Source organism: Melospiza georgiana, chromosome 5 (genome assembly GCF_028018845.1).
Source record: "Melospiza georgiana isolate bMelGeo1 chromosome 5, bMelGeo1.pri, whole genome shotgun sequence".
NCBI lineage: Eukaryota > Metazoa > Chordata > Aves > Passeriformes > Passerellidae > Melospiza > Melospiza georgiana.
The window spans coordinates 57,295,958-57,322,214 of NC_080434.1; the positions used below are offsets into that span (position 1 = coordinate 57,295,958).

A 26,257-nucleotide genomic window follows, 5' to 3' on the forward strand; every position below is an offset into this window, starting at 1 on the left:
TAGGTGGTAAGGGGCTGGCATTTCCAGTATGACCTCTTCAATGAGAGAGTTTACGTACTGGTTCTCTGGAAAATGGTAAAATCTGTTTTCTATAAAATGTAGTTTTTGAGAACAGAATATAACCATTTGAATAGAGAAGAATATAAGCAGACAGTAACTCTTGCAGACTTGATATTTTGAACAGTCCTTCTTGGAAAAAAGAAGTTTTCTTCCTGGCACTTTAGAAAATACCAGGAGGTGGTGGGTCTTTGTGCTGTTTGTAGGATTTTTCAGGTGAACCAAACTTTGGGGGCTGCATTCTGTTCTCATGCATGGAGTGAGTGAGATATGACATGGGCAGTCTCAGCACAGAGTGCCCCCAATTCATCAACAGCTTTTGCCCTGCAGAAATCACAAGTTGATTACAATGAATTCTTCATGCCCACTAGAAACTCTGTGTTCAGCTGTGTTCCACAGTACAGGAGCCACGAACTGCGGGCTGTGTCCCTTGGCTGCTGCTTGGGAGTTGCTCCTGCTGAGCTGGTGTTGAGGGAGCTTCCCTGGTGAGGAATTTCTAAGTGGAAGAGCTAAGCAGCCTCTTAGGACCTTGTGCCTCCCCATTGAATCAAAGCTTTGTTTCTTTTCCAGAGGTGCCAAGGGTGCCGAGTGAGCTCAGCTTGGCCATTGCAGTGTTGGGCAGTTTCTTCTGGGGGCTTCTCTTTCCCTTTTGGCCCTTGCGCAGTGAGGTGGTAAAAGGGGGTGTAGTGGCATTTCAGGTGTTTCTGTGTGCAGTGATTGCTGCTTTGAGCAAAATGAACTGTGATGATAATGTCTCATGTTCCAAAAGTCAGGAAGAAACTGAAACCCTCCTGAAATAGGATGAAACTATCATGTCCACTGAAACTATCAATGAAACTATCCTGTCCACTGTCTGTGTATCCACAGAAACCCACCTTTATATAAGTAGTGTTTGATATTAATGGCTTTCTTTATAAATGAGCATATTTGTTATCATATATACGTTATTATGTTTATTTCTTTTGACAAACCTATATTTTCCATTTTTTTCCTCCAGAGTGACAGACTGCTCATTAAAGGTGGAAGAATTATCAATGATGACCACTCCTTCTATGCAGACCTGTACCTTGAAGATGGACTTATAAAGTTGGTTTTTATTAAATATTACTTTTTTTGCATGCATGTTAACATAGACTACTGTGATGTCTTGGTAGTGCTGACTTAAAATCTCTTGTGGGCAGGATCTCAGTGACCTCTAAATGTGAGACTGTAGTTGAGGAGTGTTTAATTATTAAATTCTACCATTTTATCTTTACTAAGATTAGATAAGTAGAAAATTTCTTTGCTGTAAATTGAAGATATTTGCTTTTCAAACAGTTCAATCACATCACAGTTTCTTCTGAAATAGTTAAGGCAAGTAGGCACTCTCAAGAAATGAAGTAATGGTAAGGACAATGGAAACCTTTTGAGTCCATGAATGGCAGAAAGCTCTAAACAGCTTTTCTCCCTGTACCTAGTCAGTGCAAGTGCAGCCATGCTCTTCAGGATTGTAGGGCACAGAAATCTGAAATATGCCCCATGTTCCATGTGCAAATGAGGATCTGCTGTGTCTCAGTTGCCCGTTAATTAATGCTGAACCACAGTATGTTCTGTTCCTATAATGTTGTTATGCATTGTTACACAATTAGAAAGAAAGTCCTGATTTATCAGGCTATAAAATACAGGAACTGGGAAAGTAGTTGTTAGGTGAAAAACTTGAAGTATGTGTTATTGATAGCCTGGGAAACTTTAACAGAGATGTCCATGTTCTCTGTAGGTCCTGCCTTGGCTTAGTGGAGATGAGGGTCTCTAAGGTTTGCAAAGTTATGTGGTGTATGAACACTCTGATGTACACAAGGATCAAAGCCTTTTTCATGGTTGCTAAACACTTTCACTAGTGACCTAAGAAACTTGGTCTCCAGTGGCTACAATTTGATGCACAGAAATATAATTATGGTTATCTGGTAAATAATTAATTGCCTACTTGTTTTCTCGTTTTCAGAGCTCCTTAAGAATGTAACATCAGATTAAAAGTCCAATTCTTTATATATCTGTGACTGCATATGTTATTATGATTCAGGTTATTATAAGAGAAAAAAGTCTGAATACTTTCATCCATGGACTGTGAAATTTTTTTTTTTAATACTTTACCTTTCTATTTGTTGTGTTAATTGAAGTGGTAAAAGTGGAGAGGACACAAAATTTTGAACATGCATCTATTTTTAAAGCAACAGTTATCCAAGTTGTGCTCTCTTTGATGGGTGTTTTTGTTGAGGTTTTTCTGTGGTTTTGTTAGTTCAGATACAAATCTCCTATTAACGCTTGTAAGCGTCAGAACTATTTAAACAACTAAATGCATGAGATGCTGAGAGCCTGAAACTGCTGAGTTTTTGCCTTTGATTCCAGAAATGCAATGGTAGTTAGTGGGCAGGTTAGCAATGCCAAGCTTTCACCTGCCCTTATTAAGTACATGGACTCCCTCTGAAATCTGAGTGTGGATCCGTACCTCCAGGAAGTATCTCAGCTGCCCAAGCTAATTAGGGTTAATGATGAATAGACAGGCAAGATCTTAATTTTTAAGAAGTATTTATCTTTGCCCAAGGAGGCAAGTTCTCTATTTAGCACCCTGAGTTATGCCTGATGCCCTAGATTTAGACAATCCAAGATTTTTCTTTGTAAACTGTGCAAGAAGTCCTGCTCTGAAGTAATTTGTGAGGGCAGCCTGCTGTGAGATGGGTTTGGGTTCTTACTGTGTTCAGATGATAAATTTTGCAATCTAAGAAAGCTCTGGGTTTGTCTGATCTCCCAGCTTCTTCAGATGGAATTGCCCATTGTGACTGAATATTTAACATCATTGTTAAATGTGGCTCAAGCTTGTTTGGAGCTGGACCTTAAAACTCAGTCATCTGCATTTCAGTTGATGCTACAACTTTCCAGCTGCAGATCCTGCTGATAATACAGAATTCTAACACAGAATGGAGCAGACACCAAACCGCTCAGCCCAGAATAGGCAGTAGTGTCCTGGTTTTACTGGGCTATAAAAGATCTGGGTTATTTTTCTCACTCTGAAATGAAAAATGATTGGAAAAGAGAGGGTTGGGTTTCTCTTGCAGCCTACTGAAAAGATTTGGGTCTTTTAATGCAGATCATTCTGCATAGAGGAGAGCAGATGTAACCTTGAGTGTGTTTGAAGATCAGCTATAGTTTGGAGGATGGTCGATGTTTCTTCCTGCCAATCAATGCTCAAACTGGCTCCCTAGGTACAAGGAGCAGCAGTGCACGTGGATTTTTCCTACCTGAAACTTAAGCCCTGCACACTCAGATGGCAGCTGAGAGGCACTTCTCCATTATCTAAATAGTATTTTAAATATTTGGTAATTTAAATTGACATATAAATAATGTATTTTGCCTACACCTCACCTGCCTGGGTAATCACATGAGGAAGTGAGCCCTGTGCCAAGTGACAGGTCGTGGTCTGGTGCTTGCTGCTCCATCCCTGCCAAGGGGAAGGGTTGGGTCCCTCTGGGCTGGAGGGACAAACAGTGGCAGGGTGGGGGACTGGGGGCATGGTCTCCAGAGCTGGGCAAGTGGTGAGTCAAGTTAGGGGGAACCTCAGATGCCTAAAAAAGGTCAGGGCTTGATAACTGCAGAAGCATCACCACAGAGTTCTGGGAGAGGTTTTCAGCTTCCTTGGATGAAGCTTAGGAAGAGCTGAAGCCTGCTGGTTTTTGTTGTGCTTTAATCAGCTCACGTACAACAGAATTTCCCAACTTGTTCGACTGAAAATGGCAGACAGCATCAGCTTCTTGTGGGTCTGAGTTTTCTGGTTGCTGACATATGAGGAAACCAGCTCAGTCATTTGTACAGTCTCTAGAATGCAGTTATCTGCCCTGTTGTATTTTTTCACCCACAAGTAATAGAACTCCATTCTTACTCACATGTGCTTTGCATTAATGAGTGAGCAATTCAGGAATCCTGTCACATTATCTGTGTTCTACTTGGACAGAATAAAAATAACCTTGAGCAGCAGTGAAGATCAGACTTCTCCCAGCCTTAATCTTGATGCTAGGGCAATAGATGAGACAGGTTTCTGACAGAAGTGCAGCATCATCCACAAAGGCCGTTTGGTCCCATGTCACTTCAACATGGATGATTTCAGATGAATAAGATGTTACTCAACCATTCAATGAAAATAATGAGCATTGAGTCATCAAAAATCTTTAACATATAGGTAGCACACTTTCACTTTGTTAGGACATGTGTCTTCTTGAAGAGGAAATTGGTAGATACTGATTGTGGAAGAAAATAAAAATAAATTGCCTTTTTTGTGAAGGTTTTCACCTTCTTGGAAGGTGTGTTAGTACTTGAAGTGCAGTTGCTCCTTGGATGTACTCAAAGGAGATGGGTCATAGTTAATTTTTTTTTCCCAGTTCAATTTCTTAGCCACATAAATGCTCTACAAAGGTGGAGGGTTGTTCTGATTAAAATCCTGGGGATAGATTTGACTAACGAAATAGTGCAACACCATTGCTACACATGGGTCTTCCTAATTTTATACAGGCATTGAATCTACTCATGGGTGCAGTGCTTTATGGTATGCCTTTGTGAGGCACATTTTAAAACAGAGGAGCTGCTTGCAGCTGTTGTTTGTGCAATTGGATGTGCTGGGCAGCTGCTGGTGTTTGCATCCAGGTTGATTCCCTGTTTGTCAGGGTGTTCTTCACACTGTGCACTGCACACAGGCTATGGCAGTGCTGCACATGTTGATGACTGTTAGGTGCCAGCTCTCATGAGTAAGCCCTCCTGGATTTGTTCAGTGCTGTGACCCCATCCTGGGATGCCCAAGAGGAGTTTGCCCATGGAATGGCTGTGCTTCCCTCCAACCAGAGCCCAGGGCGCTGCAGGAGATAAGTTGCTGGAGGTGACTTTTTTGCATAGCATATGAAACAAATTCTTGACCTCTTGGGGCTATTTATTAACTCTGCCAGTTTGGCCAGATTCCAATGTGAATAATTACCCTCCTTTTTTAATTTGTTCCCACTGGTTTTAATGAAGAGTTGTATTCACTTCTGGTTCTACCTTATCACAGTTGGCTGTTAATCAGTTGCTGTGTTTTGAACTGTAGGTGGGAGTTGCCTTTTAATATGAGGATACAGATTCAGCAGCTCAGATGTCTGAGGTATTTATTTAGCTGTGGATAAAAGCTATTTTATCCAGACAAAAGAAAATTAGGACCAAGGAATCTGTGTCTGTAATATAAGATAAACTAAATGAACTTTAACTACCTTACAGTTACCTCTAAGCCCAAATATATTGTGGTGGAACAGTGCAGACACATGGCTTCCACACAGACCCCTCTCCCCGTTTGGTGCCATGCAAAGTAGACAATAATTCTAGTCTGGCTTTAAAAGTTAAAGTTTAATTTATTTGTAATTGAGTTCATGAATAATAAAAGTATTTTGATCATAAGTATCTGGAGTTTGATATTGGTATGGGGGACAGATTAATATTTTGAATAGTGAAAAAAAAAAATCCTGCTTTGAAGACCTGAAGGGAAAAATACAGCAGCAGCTAATTATAATTTTTCCACACAGTTATGCAGAATGTTTCACTGGCTTTTAACTTCAAGAGGAGGATGAAGAATATGGGACATGGTAGATTAAACATGTTTAGGTCTCTTAGATATGTATTTCTGTATCTTAGGTTATTTAGATTTCTTTTTAAGGATACATTTGCATTGCATGATGACAAAGTAATTATAAAATTTTCTGCCTTTTCCTTCTGCCATGTATTTTTATAATTCCAGCTAGCTCCTGTATTTGATCTATGTTTTCCTATTTTCATTTAAGAACCTAGTATACAAAACTGGAGCTCCCAAGAGAGCATTAAGTGTACATAATTTGAATTGTTTAAAGATAGAAATCATATAAAAATAATCAATTTTTAATGCTGGTGCATTACAGCTCCTTTATTGGCCACTAGAGCCATGCAAAGCAAACAGAGCTCATGGCTCAGTGAGTCAGCTCTCCTCTGCTTTGTTCTGCTGTGCTGGGCAGGGCAGAGGGAGCGTGTGCTTGAGCTTCACCTTGCCTTTGGGGACCCACCTCCTGCTGTATGGGCCCAGGCTCCCTCTCCCTACATGCCTCAAAGAGCTTTGTCCTCTGTGCTTGTTCCAATAAAGTAATACTGGCTTTCCCTGCTGTGCAGGCAAATAGGAGAGAATCTGATTGTTCCTGGAGGAGTCAAGACCATAGAGGCTAATGGGCGCATGGTTATTCCTGGGGGAATAGATGTCAACACTTATCTACAGAAGCCCTACCAGGGGATGACTGCTGTTGATGACTTCTATCAAGGCACGAAAGCAGCACTAGCAGGGGGCACCACCATGATCAGTGAGTACCAGCAGAGCTGTCTCTGTGTGGGGATAGCTACCAGAGGCTTCATTCTAATTTTCTGAGAACTTCTGGAATGAATCTTCAAATTTCTGGGCACTGTGTTTGAGATCCATTCATCATTGTTAACCAGGGTTGGCCTGAAAATGAACCTATCCTCAGAAAGAAATACAAGCATGTGGAATTGTCTCTTGGATTTTCCTCTGAAATACAGAACAAGCATTGAGGGATAATGCATGTAATCTTGGGATTTTTAGAAAGCAATGTAGGTAGAGCTGTAAGTATATGGCACAGAAAATCTGCTGTTCCCACCTACTGCCATTTCAAGAGCTTTGGAAATAAGAAGATATGCTTATGTATGAACTTGGATTTGGCAGCAGGAATTCAGGAAGACCTTAACAGAGATGTCCCAGAGGAACATCTTTGTTGGTGAAAAGAAGAGGTGTTTCTAGTTGCTAAAGACCCTTCTTCTGTCTGCAGATGGTGGGACAAGGTTTATCTCTTTCCTTCTGGCTGTGACTTGACTTTGGTTAGATGTTGTGAGGCAATTGTTCAGGTGCCATAAAGTGTCTTAGCTTCCTTGTGGAGTGGAGTTTCCCAGTGGAGTTTTATTCCCACTGAATTGGGATGTGGATTTTTTTATGGTGTTGCCTGTTACCCATATTCAGGCATCTGCTGAAAGACTCTTTGGCCATAGGCACAAAATGCACTGTTGTTCATTCCTTTAGTTAATAGTTTTTTTCAGTCTGTGTTCTTCAGTTGAGTATTCCTGTGCAGAGTTAGGCTTGCAGATGGCATTGGTAAGCCCATCCTGGTTTGTTTTTGTACTAACTGGCCCTGCAGAGAGAAGTACCTATGCATAAATAGTCATGTCTTTGTGTCAGTGGGTGGTGTGGCACCATTAGAGGCAGAAAGGCTGAGGCAGGGCAGAGGCAGGGCATTCAATGGACTGCATAGTGTGACAGTGTTTGTGCTCAACGTCACCCCTGTTCAAACCTTTGGCTGTATTCCCAGTTTTGGCTGCTGAGAAAACATTGAACATCTGCACTGATGTGTTGATGGGGCAGAGTGGGCCAGTTCAGAGACTGTGAGGCACTGGTTAATTGTTGTGCTTACTGTGAAATACACAGAAATGGACACATCAGACAAGAGCTACACTGAAGGCCAGAATCTGGGGTCTCTTACAATACAGTAAGGGGAAAGACAAATGTTTCCTAAACTGTGAGGTGTTTGGGTCCCCCTTTGTGTGTCTATTGATGCTGCACCAAGCAGGTTGCCAGACTCATCTTTGGTATAGACTGTTCACAAAGTCTGCTGCACCTGGGGCAGCAGGACCTGGCTGACACCCCAGAGTTACAGTCAGCACACAGACTGCCTCCAAGGCTGCTCCTCTGGCTGAGGTGCTGGAAGGCTGCTCACAGGGAAATCTGAACAGTGTGCATACTGTCCTGCTAACACACACTCAATCTCTTTTTCAGTTGATCATGTGCTTCCAGAACCTGGAACTAGTTTACTGACCTCCTTTGAGAAGTGGCATGAGGCAGCTGATACCAAATCCTGTTGTGATTATGCTCTCCATGTGGACATCACCAGCTGGTATGATGGGATTCGAGAAGAGCTGGAAGTACTCGTGCAAGACAAAGGTTAGTGAGTGAAATGCAGTAATATTTTTTGGTTTTATCGAAATATCATATGAAGGTGAAATTTTGGAATATTTTAATGAATGCATAGGCACTAGCTATGCTGACTAAGATTTTTCACTACCTTGAACTTGTATTTTCACTTGCTGCTGTGTAAAATAGACCTAAAACTTTGTGCATATATATGACTTTGTCCAGTACAGACATTGAAGATTAAGATGCTTACATTGTCATAAAGAAATTTATCACTTTATCCTTGCTTGTATATGTGGAAATAGGGTCAGACATTGCATAGGTAGGGTTTTTTTTTAAGGTAAAGACCAGTATTTAGGATAATCACCCCAGTCACCTTATATCCTCTATTTAATGAATGAAGAAAGTGAAATGTTTCAAAGCAGTGGTTCAGGTTTTAACTAGACTGAAAAATTTGATTCAGCTGCCTCCAATTAAATCCAAATATGAAGAGCACATGGGGCTGTGAAAATGTCACTACAGGCTGGATCTCATTTTGCAGCAGTGAATTGGAATAATTTACTTGCTGAGACTTGATTTTGTAAAATAAGACATGCCTGTATTTTTAGAAGATTCCACTTAAAAAGAGATGCTAAAGTTAGGTATCTAATATTGAAAAAATGCCCTGATTTTCTCAAGTGCTTCTCTCTGCTGGCTTTCCCTGAAGTTACTAGTTACTAGAAGATGCCATATTTCAACACTTGCAAAAAAAATAAAAGGTCACTTATTTAGAAATCTAAGACACTTCTATGGGTTTGACTGTGTTCAGTTAACAGGCCTACTATCCTGTGAGATGCTATAGGTTACCTTACCTGGACTCCAGCTACCAATTCAGAATAGCACAGATGAGACCTCTCCTAAATGCATTTCCACACATGCAGGCTCAATGTGGCAGTCTCATATAAGGAGGGCACCTTTGTGGCACCAGATACCTCTGTGTGGGCAATGGAATCTAGCCTTCAGAAGATCCTAACTTAGATATTGTTCCTTGAAATTGTGCCTGACAGCTTGTATTTTCTTTTCAGAATCATATATTTTCACATATTTTTCATTTTCTACATTCCTTGAAAACATATGGATATTAATTGGAATATTTTCTGAAATAGCATGTGATTTCCATGGGCAAATCAGAATGACTCTTCTCTTGGGAAACCTAAGTGATGTGTATATGCAGCACCCTTTGCAATTTGTGGAGCTAGTGTTGACTTGGATGTGAAAAGTTCTCTTTATAGGGAAAGGTACTATCAAAGTAGAAAAAAAGCAAAATGCTATTTTTGAGTGTTGTTTGCTGAGATGCCGTGGAGGTGCAGTCACCTGGGGGAGTTTATTCCATGTCACAGGGAGCTAACTACATCTGTTGTATAACCAGATTTTAGGCAACAAAACACTTCCATCAGCAAAGCTGCACATAATTAGAGAAACTGCAGCTGTTCTTTCATAGGTCTCTAGTATAGGGGATTTTTACAAGGTGATGACATCTGTCAACACAGGCTGTGCTAAATCTGTGCTGTTTCCCTGCTATCAGCATTAACATGAATCTGCTGCTGTGCTTTAGCTGACTGTGCTCTCAAGACAAGTATATTGTGCCTTGTTTCAAAGGTTGGATATTATTTTCCAGAGCTCCCTCACCACAGATGGCTCAGCACTCCCAAATTTGCCCAAGGGTTTACATTAAAAGCCTGGTGCGGACAGTTAGGTTAATAGTTTTCTCCAACTATTGAAATGTGAGTTTTCTATGTAAATCTGACCTGCCTTTGAGTCATCAGGGGAAACAGAAATCTGTTCATCGGTTCCTGAACTGAGATTTATGATGGAGCCTTGTTGGCCTCTTCAGTGGTGGGAGCATTAGGAGGTCACCTTTGTTCTCATGTATATCTCAGGCAGGCCATGTGAGTTACTCTCACATGTTGGAGACACAAGGTAAGGTTGAGTATGAACTCACAAGCACAATAGGAAATAATTCAGCATGGCAAGGCCTTTCAAATTAATGGGTAATATTACCTGATAATTGGAAACATTTAAGCCAGCTGGTGCAAATAGACTTGATGTCAGTGGAGTGACCCTGGTTTTCATCAGCTGGAATCTGGATTGAATTGGTTCTTGGCTGATTGTGGGTGAGTGAGCTGAGTGACAGGGCTCAGCTCATTGTGTTTCAGAGCTGCATGTGCCTAATGCAATCAGCATGAGTAACAGGGGAGCTCAGAGAGTGGCTGTTGAGGTGCCTTGTCATGAGGTATAATTGAACCATTAATCAGTTTTAAATCAATACAATGCTAATTTAAGGAGACACAGCCTTTGGAAGTGCCTGAAGATTTTGTAGAGCCAAATATTGATTATAAACACTCCAACTTGGATAATTTCAGCAGCTATTTTGGGATTGAGCTTCTTCAGTATATGCAAAGGAGCAGGAGCCTAAAATTGCTGACAGAGGCCTCACTGGTTACTTTGACTTTGTCACTGTTCAGAAAGTTCAGGAGTACACTGTAGTCCTGCCTAAAATTTGGAGAGGATTCTGTTGAGTACTGGTGTGAGAGCAAATTAACAAGGACATTAACAAGAACGTAGTGTGTAACAGATGTGAAGTATTCAGGTCAATAGGCCACAGACCAGGGCTTTTGAAAAGCTGCATAATTCCAATGAGTAGGTCAAGGAGCCAGGCCAGGGCAAGGAGTCTAATCTTGGATACCTGTGTATGTAAATTTGTGTAATTTATCTTGGTATCTGGTGTAGGTGCTCTCTTTGCAAGGCAGGATTGTTCACACCCTCTCTCCTGTTAGCTGTAAAGGCAGCCCCTGAAATGCTCTCCTGCTCTGTGTTTGTCTGGTGGCAGCTGAAGGTGGGAATGTGTGTTTACATGGGAGAGCTCTGCTTCTGCCCTGTAGTAAGGAGCAGGCTCAAGATCCTATGGCAGATTCCCTACTGGGCTCCCTTCTGCTTCCATTAATTTCAGGGAGAACATTAAACAGAGTGAGAGCAAAATTCAGTCATTTTATCAAGGTCAGAAGAGGGCCCAAGAAGATAGCAAGGCAATAAAAGAGAAAGGATGAGAATATATATTACTTGGGTCAGGGTGTGTGTTTTCTCCCCCCAGCAGTCAGGGAAAGCTGCCTTACCTCCTGCAGGACTGTGATGCAATGAATGGTGGTGGATAAGGGAGAGCAATGGGTACCCCAGCCCTGGCTCCCAGAGAAATCCCTGTGAGGTGTCAGTCCTGTGCCATCACTGAGGCAGTCAGCTTGCCTTGGAGCAGGCCCAACATGTCCTCCTTTGTGGGGAGCTTTGTGTGGGCTCAGGCATGCCTGCAGGAAGGTGGCTCCTGGCTGCAGCTGACATCTGACACGTGGGGTGGGTTTTTGGGGAGAAAAATTGAGCTTTGCTCTAAGGCAGGTGGGATGGGTGTGCTGGGCCTTGCTCCGGGCATGAGGCTGCAAGCATTGGCCCGAGGCAAGGCCCAGCCAAGCTTAGGTTTTAAAATAAGAATGTAATGAGTACTCTGAAATTGTAATGAGGAGTAGATGGAGGGATTACAGTTAGTAAAGGCTATATGTGTTTTCTGAACATAATAAATAGGAAATGGGAAAAAAGGATGGGTTTACAGGCTGACAGAGTTCCACCGTTCAGGCTGGATTTGCTCAGTGTGGAAGTCAGCAAGAAGGGGCCAGCTCCTGCTTTGTGTTTCTCTCTGAGCTGCCTGGACTTAGCAGGAGGACATAATGCCAGGCATCATTTCAGTGTTTTATCTTGCATGCATCCTGGGGTATTTTAGTCCTGTAATTGTAAATAAATGAATTCTGTGTGTGTGTGAGCAGTCATACCCTCTGCTTAAGGATGTATTTGTTCATTTTAGACTCAGGAAGAAGTTATATCTTCATCAGAGATATTTATTCATTTTATTCATTAATGTAGACAACATGAACAATAGGAATATTTTCTTCTTGCCCCAGGAAGCACAGTTTTCATCACAGCCATTTTGAAATGCAGCATGCAGAGCTTAGGTAGCTTAGAATTTACTTTTTTTTTTAAGCTAGAAAACTATGATTCTGTTCCTTGGACCAAGCTGGGGATCTTGCCAGTAGACTAGAAAGTGATATGACACTAATATGAATTCATATGTACAGAAATTATGAACAGAAGACATTTGTAAGTTGCATTCTGTAAGAATACAACGCTGTGTAAATAACCAAATCTTTGAAATAAATAGCAACGCTTATGGGGATTTGAATACAGGAGGTTAATGACAACTGACACTCAACAGTAGCATTTCTTAGGGATTTCTGAAATTTGAAACTGTTGTCTTTCTTGGCTTTTTATGGCTGCCAGCATAAATCCTTCCTTCTTTGGAAGGCAGAAGAAGAGGTGTGGTGAGCTGCCTATAAAACTGGTTTCAGGCTTTGTTTCCACTCCTTCCCAGTGTCTACCATCAGCTAAGCTAGGCACTTTGGAGTGTAAGGTCAAGAAAAAGCAAGCCTGTATGCCCATTCAGATACACATTTCCTACACCTTCTCAGCAGTTTGGGGGAACCTAACCAGAAGTTTTGTCTACCAAAAATCACAGTTTAGATCAAGCTGAAATGTTTTCCTGAATAGCTAAGGAAACTGTAAAAGAAAAACACTGATTCACAGAACCTTACACAAGGTTTTTTAAACTTCACAAACTTTATGTGCTTGCTTTAGCCACCATTGCTTGGCTACAAGCAATCCTCTTTGCAGTGGTGGCTGGGTTACTCCAGGGATGAACACAGGCTACCCACAGCATCCAAAAAATTCCCCCAGTGTAGAGGGCATCCAGGCTTCTAGTTGTAGCAGCTGTAATGCAGCTGTGAAGCCCTGCTTGATTTTTGGCAATCACTAGTGAAAAGCCTAGTCCAGACATACTCTATTACTCACTTTTCCTGAAATTCTTGTTCAAATACAATGTAAGAATATGCTTACATGGTAACACCTTTGAATTTTGTCTTGGAACAGGTGTGAACTCTTTTCAAGTCTACATGGCCTACAAAGATCTCTACCAAATGTCCGACAGCCAGGTATTGCTCTGAATGCTTTTCTTTGCTGTGATCTGTCCTCTCTCTCCTCATCTCCCAACATTTGAGGAGTTGCTGAGGTTGAGTCCCAGAGAAACACTCTCACTGGCTTGATTGGCTCTGGGAGGAATGTGCAGAGGTGGTTTACTCTCTGGAGGGTCAGTTCTGAGCTATGCAGAACACCTGTATGTGTTTTCTCAAGTGCATGACATTCACCTTGTGTAGAGATCTTCTGGTGTCTCCCAACATTGCAGCCACTCAGCTCTGCTCAGGATTTCACTCATTTTATTTTGCAGTAACCTTTTGAGGACTCTAGGTCAGAGAGGGAGAAAAAGATGAAGCACTTAAGGCACTGGCAGTTCTGAGGCTTCAAGAGTTTCTTGGTTGTGTAAGCAGCTAAATGGAGTTGCTCTTTGGGGGAGGTGGCCTTTCCTCATTAGGGCTGGGATAACAATGAGCTTGTTTGTCCAGAGCTCATTACAGATTCCAGACTCTTCAGCTTTCCCATCCATACATATCAGGCCACTGTAAATGGACAATGGCATCTGTTAGTAATAATAATGTTTGCTTATTCAGTTGATAAAATGTTTCTTTCTTTCTTATTCCCAGAGCTACTGCTCTTGGTCTCTTAAATAACTGTTGTTACACCTCCAATACATGTGGTTTTAATTGGAATTTTGCGCATAATAATTTATAAATATTCTCTGACAGGCAGTGCCTATTAATTTCAACTCCCTGTTGGAATTGCCAAGAGGAATACATCAAAATGTTTAATGTGTGGCTGGACTAATGGCTGTTAACTTGTTTAAATGCCCATGTTGCAAGCTGTATATTGCAGGCCATTCAATGCTGCCTGAAGTGCCCTAGTGCAAAAGTAGACACTGAAGAACCTTTGTCCTCCATATTTAATCTGTGTTTGAAAACTGGGGTTCCAGTTACTGAAGTCTGGTTTAAAAAAGGGACATATAAGCTGAATAGCTTTTGGAAAGGAAACTGTCTCAGTAGATGTGTGCTCAGAAATTACCAGTAAAAGGATCAACTACTGCCCTTCTTTAGAGATGGCTGTTGAATCTTAGAAAGCAATTAAAACCAAGCATGCTCTAGAGAAAATATTGCAACTTTTAATATCTGAATTAATGATGTTGCTGAAAGCTCAGCAATGATGGCTCTAAGAAGATGGTGCAAAATGCCTGCACTTCAGGAAAGAGATGTTTTAGCCTTACTCAAAGTGCCTGTAGTACATGGCAATAATTCTATTTTACATTTGCTAAAGCTGCAGAACTGCAGGGCTGCTAAACTTAGCCCTGCATGGGAGGGCAGGGGGAGGTGGCCCTGCAGTGCAGGGGCTGGGGCAAACTCTTGTCCCAGGGAAATCCAGCCCTGCTGTTAACCCTTTCTTGGTACAGCTGGTGTGTACAGGGGTGGGTACAGCACCAATCAGTGAAGCTCAGGTTCTGTGTAGAAAAGAGATAATTTGCTATTCACCAATATAATTACCAGCACAGAAGGTACAAAACTGAGGTGAAGAGAGAGGTCTGAGTGTTAAGTAATGTGTTTTCCTTATTCAGCAGTGTTTCCTTCTTTGTACTACCTGCAGCTTTATGAAGCCTTTACCTTTCTAAAGAGTCTTGGAGCTGTTATCCTGGTCCATGCTGAAAATGGAGACTTGATAGCTCAGGTGAGTGAACCATCGTTTTTGCTTCACTTTGTGAGATGATAGATATTAGAGAGGAGAAGTTAAATAGGCCAGTCAGAGAATGGGTAGGAAGAGGGGAACTTCCTGGAAAGAGCTTTAATTGAACCTGATGCCTTGCACACTGTTGGTATAAAGCTTGGGATGAGAGAATGGGAGTCCTTTTGCAATAATTGCCAGAGCATCCCTGAGGTAGGGCAATGATCCAGGCAGCTCCTTGCCTTGGAGGAGCAAATGAGGACTAGATAAGGAGGGCAGAAGGTAGCAAGAAGATTTCTTCTGAATCCAGCAGATACAAGTGAAGCAGAATAATGTAAAGCCTTGTTCAGAGATTTTGGGTACAAAAAGAGGATCTGAAAGAGTTATATTAAAGTCTTTTGCTGCAGCTATCAGCATAAGCAACACAGTGAGTTTGGAGCAGGTATTAAAGCTCACAGACCTATTTATTTTTGAGAATATTCTTATAAATCTCTGAAGTTTGAGAATAAGAACTATTGTGATCTTGTAGACATTTCAAAAATGTGTGTTTAAGTATAATCCATGCTCTTAGAAGATGCATCTCGGGATCAGGAAGCTGGGTTCAAGTTCAGAATGTTTCATTAGAGTGCCCTGCATCTCCAGTACAGTCCTTGCAGGTCGGTGTCGTGGGAGCTGCTGTCCTCCCACTGGGCTGTACCATGGCTCTGATCAGTGCCACAACACACTGAAACATGGAAAGAGGCAACCCAAGGACAGCAGCTGATGGTAGACCTCCCACTGGGCTTTCAGAGGCCAGGATCCCCCTCTGAAACAGAAGGGGCAGGTTTGGGTGGGTGTTGTTTTGATGCTGCATTGTGACAGATGAATCTTTGAAGGCTGTTGCAGAGATGTCTCACTGCCCTGATCTCTCCTACATGCGTCGAGCCCCTCTTAGGTCAGTGAGGCTCTGAGTGAGCCATCTTATTTATCTGCTGAGCTGCTTATCTGCTGGCTTATCTGCTAAGGACTGGGCTGCAGAGCTGACAAGGAAATTACAGCAGCTAAAGCTGTCTTTGAGATCTGGACAAGGCAACCCACCTTGTCTCACATCTAAGGGAGAACGTCAAGGGAATGTTTGAGCTGTTGGGCGGTGTGTAAGAACTCTTGCCTTGGGTGTATTTTGTTTTTTCTTCTGGGGAAAAAGCACATCTCCATCTGCCTGATTAGAATTTACCCCCTTTGAGATCTGCCTTTCATTTTAACTTTGACCAGAATAACCACTGGGATCAAAAGTTACTAGTGAGGAGTCAGCAGGCACATACAGTGTGGTTGTGTCCTTCCCCCACTGAGACTAGGTGACAACCCTCATTTGAGTTAAAGAGAGGAAAAAGCTGATTTCTCATAGAGTTTAGCATGAATAAAAACTACTAAATACATAAATTATAGCTTTCATACAACATAAAATATCGAGTAGACTTAAAATGACTATTAATAAACATGATTAAGTCAATATTACTGTAGGAATGGCAAAATAAAACAAATCAAATGGCATCTGTGGTGTTTTGATACATTGCCCATTAAAATCAAGGCGCACTCATGGTATTGCATATTTCATAGAAATCTATTTCAGATTTCTATTTTTCTATTTCATTTTTCTCTGATCAGCCTTAATATATGGACATCAAATATGAACAACTAGGACAGAAAAATTACTAGGAAAAGAGGAAGTAGTAAATAAATGTAAGTTATGTTATACATTAACATATTTGTTCACCATTGCCACGTTTCATAAAATCAGTCTTTCTCTATGCTTTTATGTAGAAGAATTGTTTGGATAATGAAAATTTCCTGCACATAGGTTTTTTAGGACTGTCCTGTGAAAATACAAATTTGATCTTGTGAAACAAATATCCTAGTGAATTATCTATATGATAGTTAATTAGCACTATCAAGTCCTCTTACAGGGGGCAATTTATCATATGATCTGATTTTATTACTTCCTTCAAGATGCAAATCTGTCCTACTTTGGGTATCTATTCTGTGCCAATGTGCTATTTTTTCACATGGCTATAACTTCATTTTATTGCTGTATTTTAATTATCTGAAGTCTTTAACTGGCACTCTTCAGAGTCAGTGCATTAATGATCCAGAGAATCTGTTTTTAATAATACCTGTGAAACCTTATGTTTTTCTAACCAAAATGTTCTTACACAGTCAGATTAATGCATTCCTGTTAATGCCTCTTCAGCCTTGATTGATTGCAGTGAAGGCTAAAGTATATATGAATGTTGACTTTTCCAGTTTTACCAGAGTATGTTGGTAATGTGTGAGCTTTTCACCTTCAGGGACCTGGGATCAGATATTTATTAGTTGACACATTCAAGTATGTTCAGTAACTTCATCCTGGGTCTCTAGGGGACATTTCTCTGTGTCACAGAGCCATTACATCACTGAGCTGAGCTCATTAGAGCCCTGTGGGCAGGCCAGGCCAGGTCAGGGCCAGAGGTACAGTAGCAGCTCTGGTCCCACTTCTGCACCGCTGTCAGGCCTGGACCAACCTCAGATGAAAAGGGGTTGACAACCAGTTTCTGCAAAATGGGAAATAAATTCCAGTAACACTGCTTGGCCTTAATTTTATATTTAAAAAAATATTCTACTGCTATGAAACAGGATAGTGCAGATTATGTTTTGACAAGCCCCCATTGATCCTGAGATGGGGTCTTTGATGAGAACACAGTGCCCTTGTAACTGGAGACCACTGTTCTGTTTCATAAAAGCATAATTTTAGTGATTCACTGTTAGGAAGAAAGTGTTACAGAAAATGAAAGTGTCAGCAATGCTGAAGGTTTAAGAAAGTGCTTTGTGCATTGCAACCACAGAGGAACTTGAGCAAGTAAATAGGGAATGGCAGGCTGTAAGTTCCCATAATTACCATTTAGTGTGTTGGTTGAAGCCCATTTCCTGGGCTGGTGTCGTGCTGTCAAGTAGGACTTCTGGGGGGCAGAGGAGGTTTCTGATGGTGCGGATCAGTGGCTTGGGACACAAATATGCTCAATCACACAACAAAGAACACTGCTGGCTGTGCTGGTGTGGCATGGGAGCAGTTCAGAGCCAGTGTTTTCAGTGTTCAGTGGGCTTTGCAGCTGCATTTACACTGCCTCTGAAAGGGACAGTCAGACCACGTGGCTGCTCATCTCCCTGAGGGTGCTGGGTGCACAGGTCTCATCCTGCAGCTGGGTCAGCATTTATCCCTTCCATTGCAGGAACAAAAGCGTATTCTGGAGATGGGAATCACTGGCCCTGAGGGACATGCCCTGAGCAGGCCAGAAGAGGTAAGGCCAGACATCTGCTTCTCCCTTTGCCTTTTCCAGAATTATTCAAACTCTGAAAAGTCCAGGTCCTTTCAACTTGTTTATTTGCCTGAAAAGTACTTGCTGCAGCAGGTACATTCCCTTAGTCCAGAGATGAGTGTGTACACTCCTTGTACACTCAGGAGTCTCACTCCTGCTGCCCTGGGCATGGATGTCCATGTATTTTTTTAAGTGTGACCTTTGTGTTTTGATTTGTGATGACAAAGAAAATGGGCTTGTCAGGCTAAAAATCAGCTGTGCTTGAGGGTTAATCCTCAAGAGTAACTGCATTTGTTAAAATGCTTTGGCTGAAAACCTCCTATAAGATGCATGTGCACATCTATACTGTGCATAGGCATACACCCACATATAGATCTGCTTTCATGCTGGCAGATATATTGGTGTCAGAAATGCAGGCTGTAGAGATGCAAATACATGAGAATGGAAAGTTGTTGTGAGGCAGCTTGTTTTAAGCAACCTCCTTATAATAAAATCTGAGCTCTGGTGTGGATCATCTCAGGCATCTGGAAAGGGTTTATTTAATGCCAAGGAAAATGTGGAGACATGAGAATGCCCCCTAAAGTACACAGCTCAGACTGTTAATGGGATGTGGAGGGCAGTAGTGGGAAGTGACTGCTTTCCTAGAAGACTAAAGAGACAATGTCCCTAGGGTTTGAGGCTGAACTTGAAGAGATTGTTGTGGTTTGCAGATCTTTATTTAACTTCTCCCCAAGGCAAAAGGAATCAGCTTAATTGGTCACATTCTTCTATTGAACTGTTTATGTACTTTTTCATTTTGCTGTTCAACTTCTACTAAAATGACTGAGTTGTTTCCTTTTAATGAGAACAAGAGCCTAAGGAAAATCTGCATTTTCAGTTTCCAGAAAGGAATTTTGCTCAGCTCTAGTGCTGCAGTGCAGGGGCCATGCCTCCTTCCCTGCTCTCTAAAGGTGCATTTGGGGTTTCCAGAGCAAATGTTTTGATTCAAGTCCTAGGACAAGCTGAAGCAGTCTGATTTAAGGAAAAATATTTTACAAAACTGTAAAGGATTAAGCCATGTAGTTTTCGAAAGTCTAAGAAGCTCAACTTTTCTAGAAAAACTCTCACACAGAAATTTCTGTACCACCGAGTCACTATTTTCAGTTACAGCAGGGTTTTTCATATTAAAATGCCAATGCTGTGAGTCCATATGGGAAGGATCTGGTATAAAACTGATGGTTGGGGAAAGGAGTCTCCAGGGCTGCTGGGAAACACTGCTCCTCCATCTGAAGATGCTTTCTTTGTGTGCCTACGTCCCAGCTGGCTCCCTGGGAGGAGGTTGCTTTTATGCTTGCTGACAGAGGGGACTTACTGGGCACTGCTTCAAAGGCTTCTGTGGATTATGGGCTAAATTCAGTCCATAGTGCTGAAGTTGCTGTTTGAGAATTCTTTACGTTCACTGTCACCATTGTGTAAAGATTAGGGAAGGCTGCTGGGGGAGCTTAGAGGTTGTCTCCAAGCAGGAGCAAAGTTTTCTTGCTTTGTTCTCCTTTCAGCTGCAGGGTAGGAGTCTTAAACAGGAAGGTGGGAGGAAGGTAAGGAGGAGCTGCATCAGCTGCTTGGACATGACCTTTTCTGGGGTGCAGGGAGCCAGGGAGCTGTGTTTGTGCTGGGGCAGCTGTACCCTGCTTATGAGTACAACCTGGCTGTGGTTACTGCTAGTGCCTAGTGTTTGGGGTTGGGTTAGCTCCCTCTTTCCTATTTCTGTCTCTATGGAAAAAGCACAATCAACCCCTGAAGAGTTGTTGCTGAACAGTTAGAAATATGTCACAGTCCTTCAGCTGATTTTTTTCTTCAGACTGCATTTGCAGTTAACTTTTCCCTCCTTGTTTTGCTCAGCTTGAAGCAGAAGCAGTTTTCCGTGCCATCACAATTGCCAGTCGAATAAACTGCCCAGTGTACATCACCAAGGTGATGAGTAAGAGTGCAGCTGATATCATTGCACAGGCCAGGAAGAGAGGTAAGTGACTTCCTTTGCTTCCCTAAACATTTTTTTGTTGAATAGAAGCTCAGTGAAAAAACCTGTATGTCTTGACCCAAATGACAGGCTATAGGGAGAGATTATCAAAGAATGGCAGCACCATTGCAGACTAAATATTTGTGTCTGGGAAGGATGAGGGGAAATCTTTTTGTATTTTTAAGTTGAGATGCTCTTCCCACAAACTGCCCTCTCGATGACTGAATTGTAACTCTTCCCTATCCTGTTTTCCCGTTTACTTTTCCCTTAGACTGCTATATCTCTGTTGATGGGAAGGAGGTATTTTATTCCTAATGGCACATCCTCCATGCCAGTATTTCAGCTTTTCTGAGAGATGGCTTGGGCAGTGCCGCTGCTTTTAGAGATGCTTGGAGCTTGCTCCTGGCCTTGCTGCTGGGAGCTGAGCCCCCCTGATGGGTGCTGCAGGTCAGCCCAGCTTGCTGGGGCTGTGGTGGGATCCAGGTTACAAAGCACCCGAAAGGGCCTTGTGAGCCTGAAGGCAGCTGCTTCTGAAGCTGTGTTTGCAAGTCAGAACTGTTCTGCTGGTTGGGACTACAAAGCTTACTGAGCAATATGGAAAAGCCAAAGAGCAAATTATTGTCTTGATGTTTGTATTCTTGGAGACTTGGAGTGTGCTGCAGGGGACCATATGCTGCTGTCTGCTGGTGCTGTGCCCAACCTGGGAGTAGTAAAAAGGCATTTGCCTGCTGGAGTGATCCACCATCCAGTGCACTCCAAATTGGAGCAACGTGCCTGTGATTAAAACAGTACAAATTAAAAGTGGGTCTGAACTGTCTCCTTCTGGATTAGAAAGAAAGATTTGTAAATAGGCTGATCAAAAGCATGTAGAGCTCAGAGAGACTCCTGATTAATTTTTTATCATACAGACAAAGCCAGGGCTGTTTAATTTCTTGGGAGCTGTGCTAGCCATGTAGCAATGTGTGAATTATACATGGCTGCATGCAGCAAGCAGTGCCATGTGCTGAAGAGAGAGTGGGTTGTACTGAGTTCCTGTCTATCCTTGCTTTCTCCAAGGTCCCCTTGTTTTTGGAGAGCCGATCACTGCCAGCTTGGGGACAGATGGGACACATTACTGGAGCAAAAACTGGGCCAAGGCTGCAGCTTTTGTGACCTCACCACCTCTGAGCCCTGACCCTACCACTCCAGATCACTTAAATTCGCTCTTAGCATGGTAAGATTTCCTTTTTTTTTTAACAGGATGCTGGTGAGGCAAGTGCAAAAGCCATATGGCATGAAGCATCTAGGGATCAGCCTGGTTTCCTTTAGAACAGTCTCACACATGCAACAGCAGAGAAAGGACATAGAAAACCTGGGATAGTTATATCCTTTTGCTTAGGCTGCAGTCAAGTGAGCAGCCATGGACACTCCAGTTGCTGGTTGGCTTGATAGAGAGGCAATTGCTGGCTATTCAGGAATTAATTATTTTTCTTTCTGCTTTTCAAGTGATTCCTAGCTGTAAAACTAGATTGTCAGGACTTCAAACTGACTTTCTCCCTAGTTTTCAGTTTTCTTTAGCTGAATTGTTTCTATATGATGGGATGGCATCCTCATTGTCCACCATAAGCAAAAGCCTGGTGGATACATCCCCATCTTTGAGACTGGACTCGGTCATATTTGACAAGCACAGCTCCAGAAATCAGGGCTGTTCCTGAATGCAGAGGTACCTAGAACCAAGAAAAATTTCTTAGGGCAATTTTTGTCAAAGCTGGTGCAGGGCTCTCAGCTGTGAGTTCTGAAAATTGGCTTGTCCTAACTAATTTGTGTGAGTGGCAGAGTTTGGGGAGTTTATCTCCTGCATATTAAAAAATTCTGACTTGGTAGTTTGCCTTCATCTGGGAAGGGACCAAAATCATAGAAGTTTCTTTGTGTCCAGTTCTTGCAGGCTTCTTATTTTAGCTTGCTTTGTGTCTTTATGGGCTCTGGGGTACTCCAGCTGGAAGAAGGCAAAGATAAGTGGTACACGTAGAGCAGGAGTGTCAGGAGAAAGAGGCCAGAGTGAATTACAAAGAAGATTGAGGGGTTTGGGTGGAGACAGCTGGAGACTGAAGGCCATCTCTTGACAGGATAGGGATGTGAGCTGACTGCCTTCAGGTTGGCAGGGAGACTTTAATCACTAGGTAGGTGAAAGGAATGTGGACAGCAGAGGAAGAAGTGTCTTATATAGAAAAGAAGATAGCAATGCCTTGCCAGAAACTGAGACTGTAAAACCCATCTCTGAAAGTATTTCCTGCCTGTAGCAAACTGTGGGTCTTTAGCTTAAGCAAAAGACCGTCTGCTCTGAAATGATATAGAAATTAACAGCTGAAGCCCCACCAGGACAGATTGCTAGGGCTGGAGTGAGGAACTCAACTCACCATTCACATCCTCATTTGCCTTCATGTGGTGGCACCCAGCTGACCCAGCCTCCCTTTTCTGGGGTTTCCAATGCTCTAGACAGAGCAGTGAAATCTGAACCTTAAAAATGACCATCTTCAGAGCTGCCAGGGAGCTGGGTGGGCACACACATGTGACAGGAAGATGCCATCAGTCAGTGCCACGTCTCCCCTTGCACATGATGGGTCAGGCTCTGCAGCCCAGAGCCCACCCAGGCTTTAACTCAACTGCTCTAAAGATGCTGCAGTTGGGCTCTGAGTAATGTGTGGCTCTGGTAAGAATTCACAGCAGTTCTCTTCTGACAGTCTGATGGCAGAAATGTTTTTTCCATAACTGAGATTCTTGTTCCAAAGAAAGACCCAGAAAAAAATTACTTTCCTGGTCTGATTCATCACTATCAGCACTGTAAAGGGTGAAGTTCAGTGTGTGTGGGTAAGGCTCTTAGCCAGCACGTGTAAATGTGTATCAAAATGTTTTACTCCTTACTCTGTTAGGGTGGCTATATATGCTTTCTAGGAGAGAGTCTCAAAATAAGAGTATGTGGGTCAAAGCAGATTAGCAAGAACATTTTTAGAATTGGAATACAATAATGACTTTTTAAAACTAACATCAGAAAGACAAACTGAGGACTTACAGAAGTTTCCATTATTCTCCATGCAAAAATGTCTTTTTTTTTTTTTCTAGTGGCTTAAAGTCCTAGATCTTAAATGACAGCAGCTTAGCCTGCTTTCAGTTTTAATACTTCAAATCCATACTGTGGAACTAAAAAGAACTGTATACTGTATTGGTCTGCTCTGCATTCATGGGGAATTTTATGCAAGTATGATGGTAAAGACAGTATAACATGTTTCTATTGCACTGTTGATTTGGATACCAATATTTTACATTCATTTTAAAATCCCTACAACATCCTTCCTTTACAACCATGCAGCATACTGCTTGTGCTCTTCTCCACAGAAAGCTGAATGATTTGATTTGTTGGTTTTCCACTGAAAAGCTGAATGTGTAAAACCCCATCATGTCTCATGGGATTTGCAGATTGAATTTCCCTCATGAGATTAGGTCCTTGTGTCATCTGTGGGCCATGCACTTGAGTTAGCTTTGATCTTGCATGGTGTGCTGCTGCATTACTGCAGCTGGGATGTGCCACCTCTTGTGAGCCAGAGATGTGAGACCTTGGTGCTACACAGATGATGCGACTTGCCATGAAAACCTTGTTTAAGGGGAAGAATTAGATGATCTGGCATTTATTTCATGATGACCCCTCCTGTCTCTCAGTTTTTTAGTTGCTGTAATGCTTATCCCCCATTTGACAGTAGAATGTGTCCAGACAGTAACAGTGCTCATGGATTAACCAGGAATGGAAGGATCTCAAGTGACACACTTCAGTTTTGGAAGTCTTCTATTCATTTGACTGGGGAGTGCAGTTCATATCAATAATGTCATTAAATGTCAGAGAAGAGGGAGTATGGAATTAAGAAAGCAAGCCCTTGTTATCTTTCAGGTGTAGGAATTTGTAGTGTGGTGTCAGAAGCACAGCGTGACCTCGGGGAAGTGGGCAGTGTCACAGGCCTGGCTGTGACAGTCAGGTTTTCATTGTTATATCAGTGTGTGGAAAGGAGAGAGGCCACAGGAAGTTTTGCTGATTAGAGAAGCATCAGAAAGGAAGAAATGGCATTGCAACCTTCTGACTTTATTGTTGTGTTAAAATAAATGAATGTTTAACTGATGAAATTGGCTTAATCCTATGGCATAACACCAGGCAGTCATTGCAATCAGGAGCAGCTAAAGCACAGCAGCCTTTTCTGTACTAAATTCATGGGTTTGGCTTCTGCTAAAATCTGGATGGATGGCTTGTGAGTGTGGTGAAGAACCAGAAAAGAGGCCAAGGACTTTTCTCTCTGTCAGCAATCATTAGGGCTGGCAGCCTAGAAAATGGCATTAGAATTACTCACGTGTGATACTTTTTTCTTCTGTACTTGACTATTTGTTAGCTTGTTGGATCTAGATTTGTAGACCAGAATAATTCAGTTGTTTCAGAGCTGCAATTTACATTATCAGTTAAAGAAAAAGATGACGGGCTCTTGGGGACTTATGGAGTGATAGAAGGGAAATCATAGTGAGTTCTAATGTGCTTGCCTCCTGTAAGTTTAATCAAGAGCTAAAAATAACACATTTCCTGTGGGTATTGGAGAACCTTCTTTTTTGACTTTCTGTTTTGGCAAGATTCTGCATATTGATTATGTTCTTCCTCCTTATTTCCAGGAGCAGCTGTGATCCACTTCTGCTCTCTGCCAAAAAAAAATTCTCTAGGCTGAAAAACCCAACCTCTTAAATAAAAGCATTATAAATGGTAGCTCTTATTGCATTTTTCTCCATGCCTTTTTCTGTGTAAGACTCTTCAGTTAGATAAATCCAGCACATGTGTTTGATTTGACTTGACCTATGCCTTTTGTTGTTTAATTAGAAAACTACCTGATGAAAATATTTTTATTTTCTTGGTTCTGTTTTGGAAGGTCAGATGAGAAGTATTCATGTAAGTTTTGCAAGAAAAATACATGTGTAGGAGAGAAATGCAGGGGAACACATTTGAAGCTCATGACTTTGCACTGTGAAATTTGCCATCATTTTTTTAATGTGGTTTTGAATTAATTTATCTTGAGAGTGGCAGACATTTCATACAAGCTTCTGATCATTTCCTTAATCCTAGAGTAATCCTTTGTCCTGGTTAGAGGGCTTTTGCCTGATCTCTGTTGATAAGCAGCCTGGAGCTGGAGGGGGCTGTAATCCAGGAGTCCAGGGTGCTCCTGGGGGAAAGTGGAGATGTCCTGTGCCATTGTTGCTCTCAGTGATCTGTAGCCAGCACTGAAAGGCTGCTGGCATGATTTACAGCCTGTGCCTCTGGTGGCTTGAAAGGTCCATTGACAGCCTGCCTGAGACCAAGGTCACCTTGGTGATGCCTGGTCTAAACCTTCTGTGTGTTAACTCCGCAGTGGGGACCTGCAGGTGACGGGAAGTGGACATTGCCCCTATAGCACTGCCCAGAAAGCCATTGGAAAGGACAACTTCACTATGATTCCTGAAGGGGTCAATGGAATTGAGGAAAGGATGACTGTTGTCTGGGACAAGGCTGTAGTAAGTAATAACTCACTTTTATAGACTAAAAGGAAATTGAGTGTTGGCTGAATAATGAAAGCCAAGAGACTCTTGGCCATTGCTTAAGTGACTTTCTGCTATATTTCTGAGAATTCCCTGAGAGAATGCTACTGTGAGGTGAATTGCTTATTTCAAAAACCTCTTCCAGTTTTTTAAACTCAGGGCTATGTTTCACTTCTGACACTGCAATAGTTTTGTTTCATTAGACCTGAGGCTTCGCAGACTCCATTGCTCTATTTTCCCTTAGTGTCAGAGCGGATGCTTCTGAGAGATGTGGTATCTGGAGCAATTTGAAGTGGACCTCATATAAATGTGATGAATGAATTGTTTGAATTTGGGAAATGTCTCATCGTTTTTGAAAAATTACAAATGGATGGCAGCTGAGCCTGAGGCTAAATGATGAAATGCTTTGAAGGAGAGCATTGCACCTAATTCATACTGGCATACTTTGCAGGGGAGTGCCGGTATAAGTCAGGAATTTTTTGATGGTTCCATGGATTTAATGTATAATGATATTCTCCCTCTAGTGTCTGTCTCCATGTGCACACCCTGCATACTCACACACACTCACTGCATTGTGCTCAA

General features: G+C 42.1%; 1 protein-coding gene across 2 annotated transcripts in view; it reads left to right on the forward strand.

Moving 5' to 3' along the window:
- The window catches only part of CRMP1 (collapsin response mediator protein 1), a 50,063-nt gene that overhangs the window by 16,038 nt on the left and 7,768 nt on the right, over positions 1–26,257 (forward strand). For both annotated transcript variants that reach the window (XM_058024012.1, XM_058024013.1), the window contains exons 2-10: positions 1,055–1,143; positions 6,244–6,428; positions 7,907–8,071; positions 13,046–13,107; positions 14,702–14,782; positions 18,019–18,087; positions 19,984–20,104; positions 21,158–21,314; positions 25,510–25,651. In XM_058024012.1, coding sequence (XP_057879995.1) covers positions 1,055–1,143; positions 6,244–6,428; positions 7,907–8,071; positions 13,046–13,107; positions 14,702–14,782; positions 18,019–18,087; positions 19,984–20,104; positions 21,158–21,314; positions 25,510–25,651 — 1,071 coding nt within the window. The remainder of the gene's footprint in view (positions 1–1,054; positions 1,144–6,243; positions 6,429–7,906; positions 8,072–13,045; positions 13,108–14,701; positions 14,783–18,018; positions 18,088–19,983; positions 20,105–21,157; positions 21,315–25,509; positions 25,652–26,257) is intronic.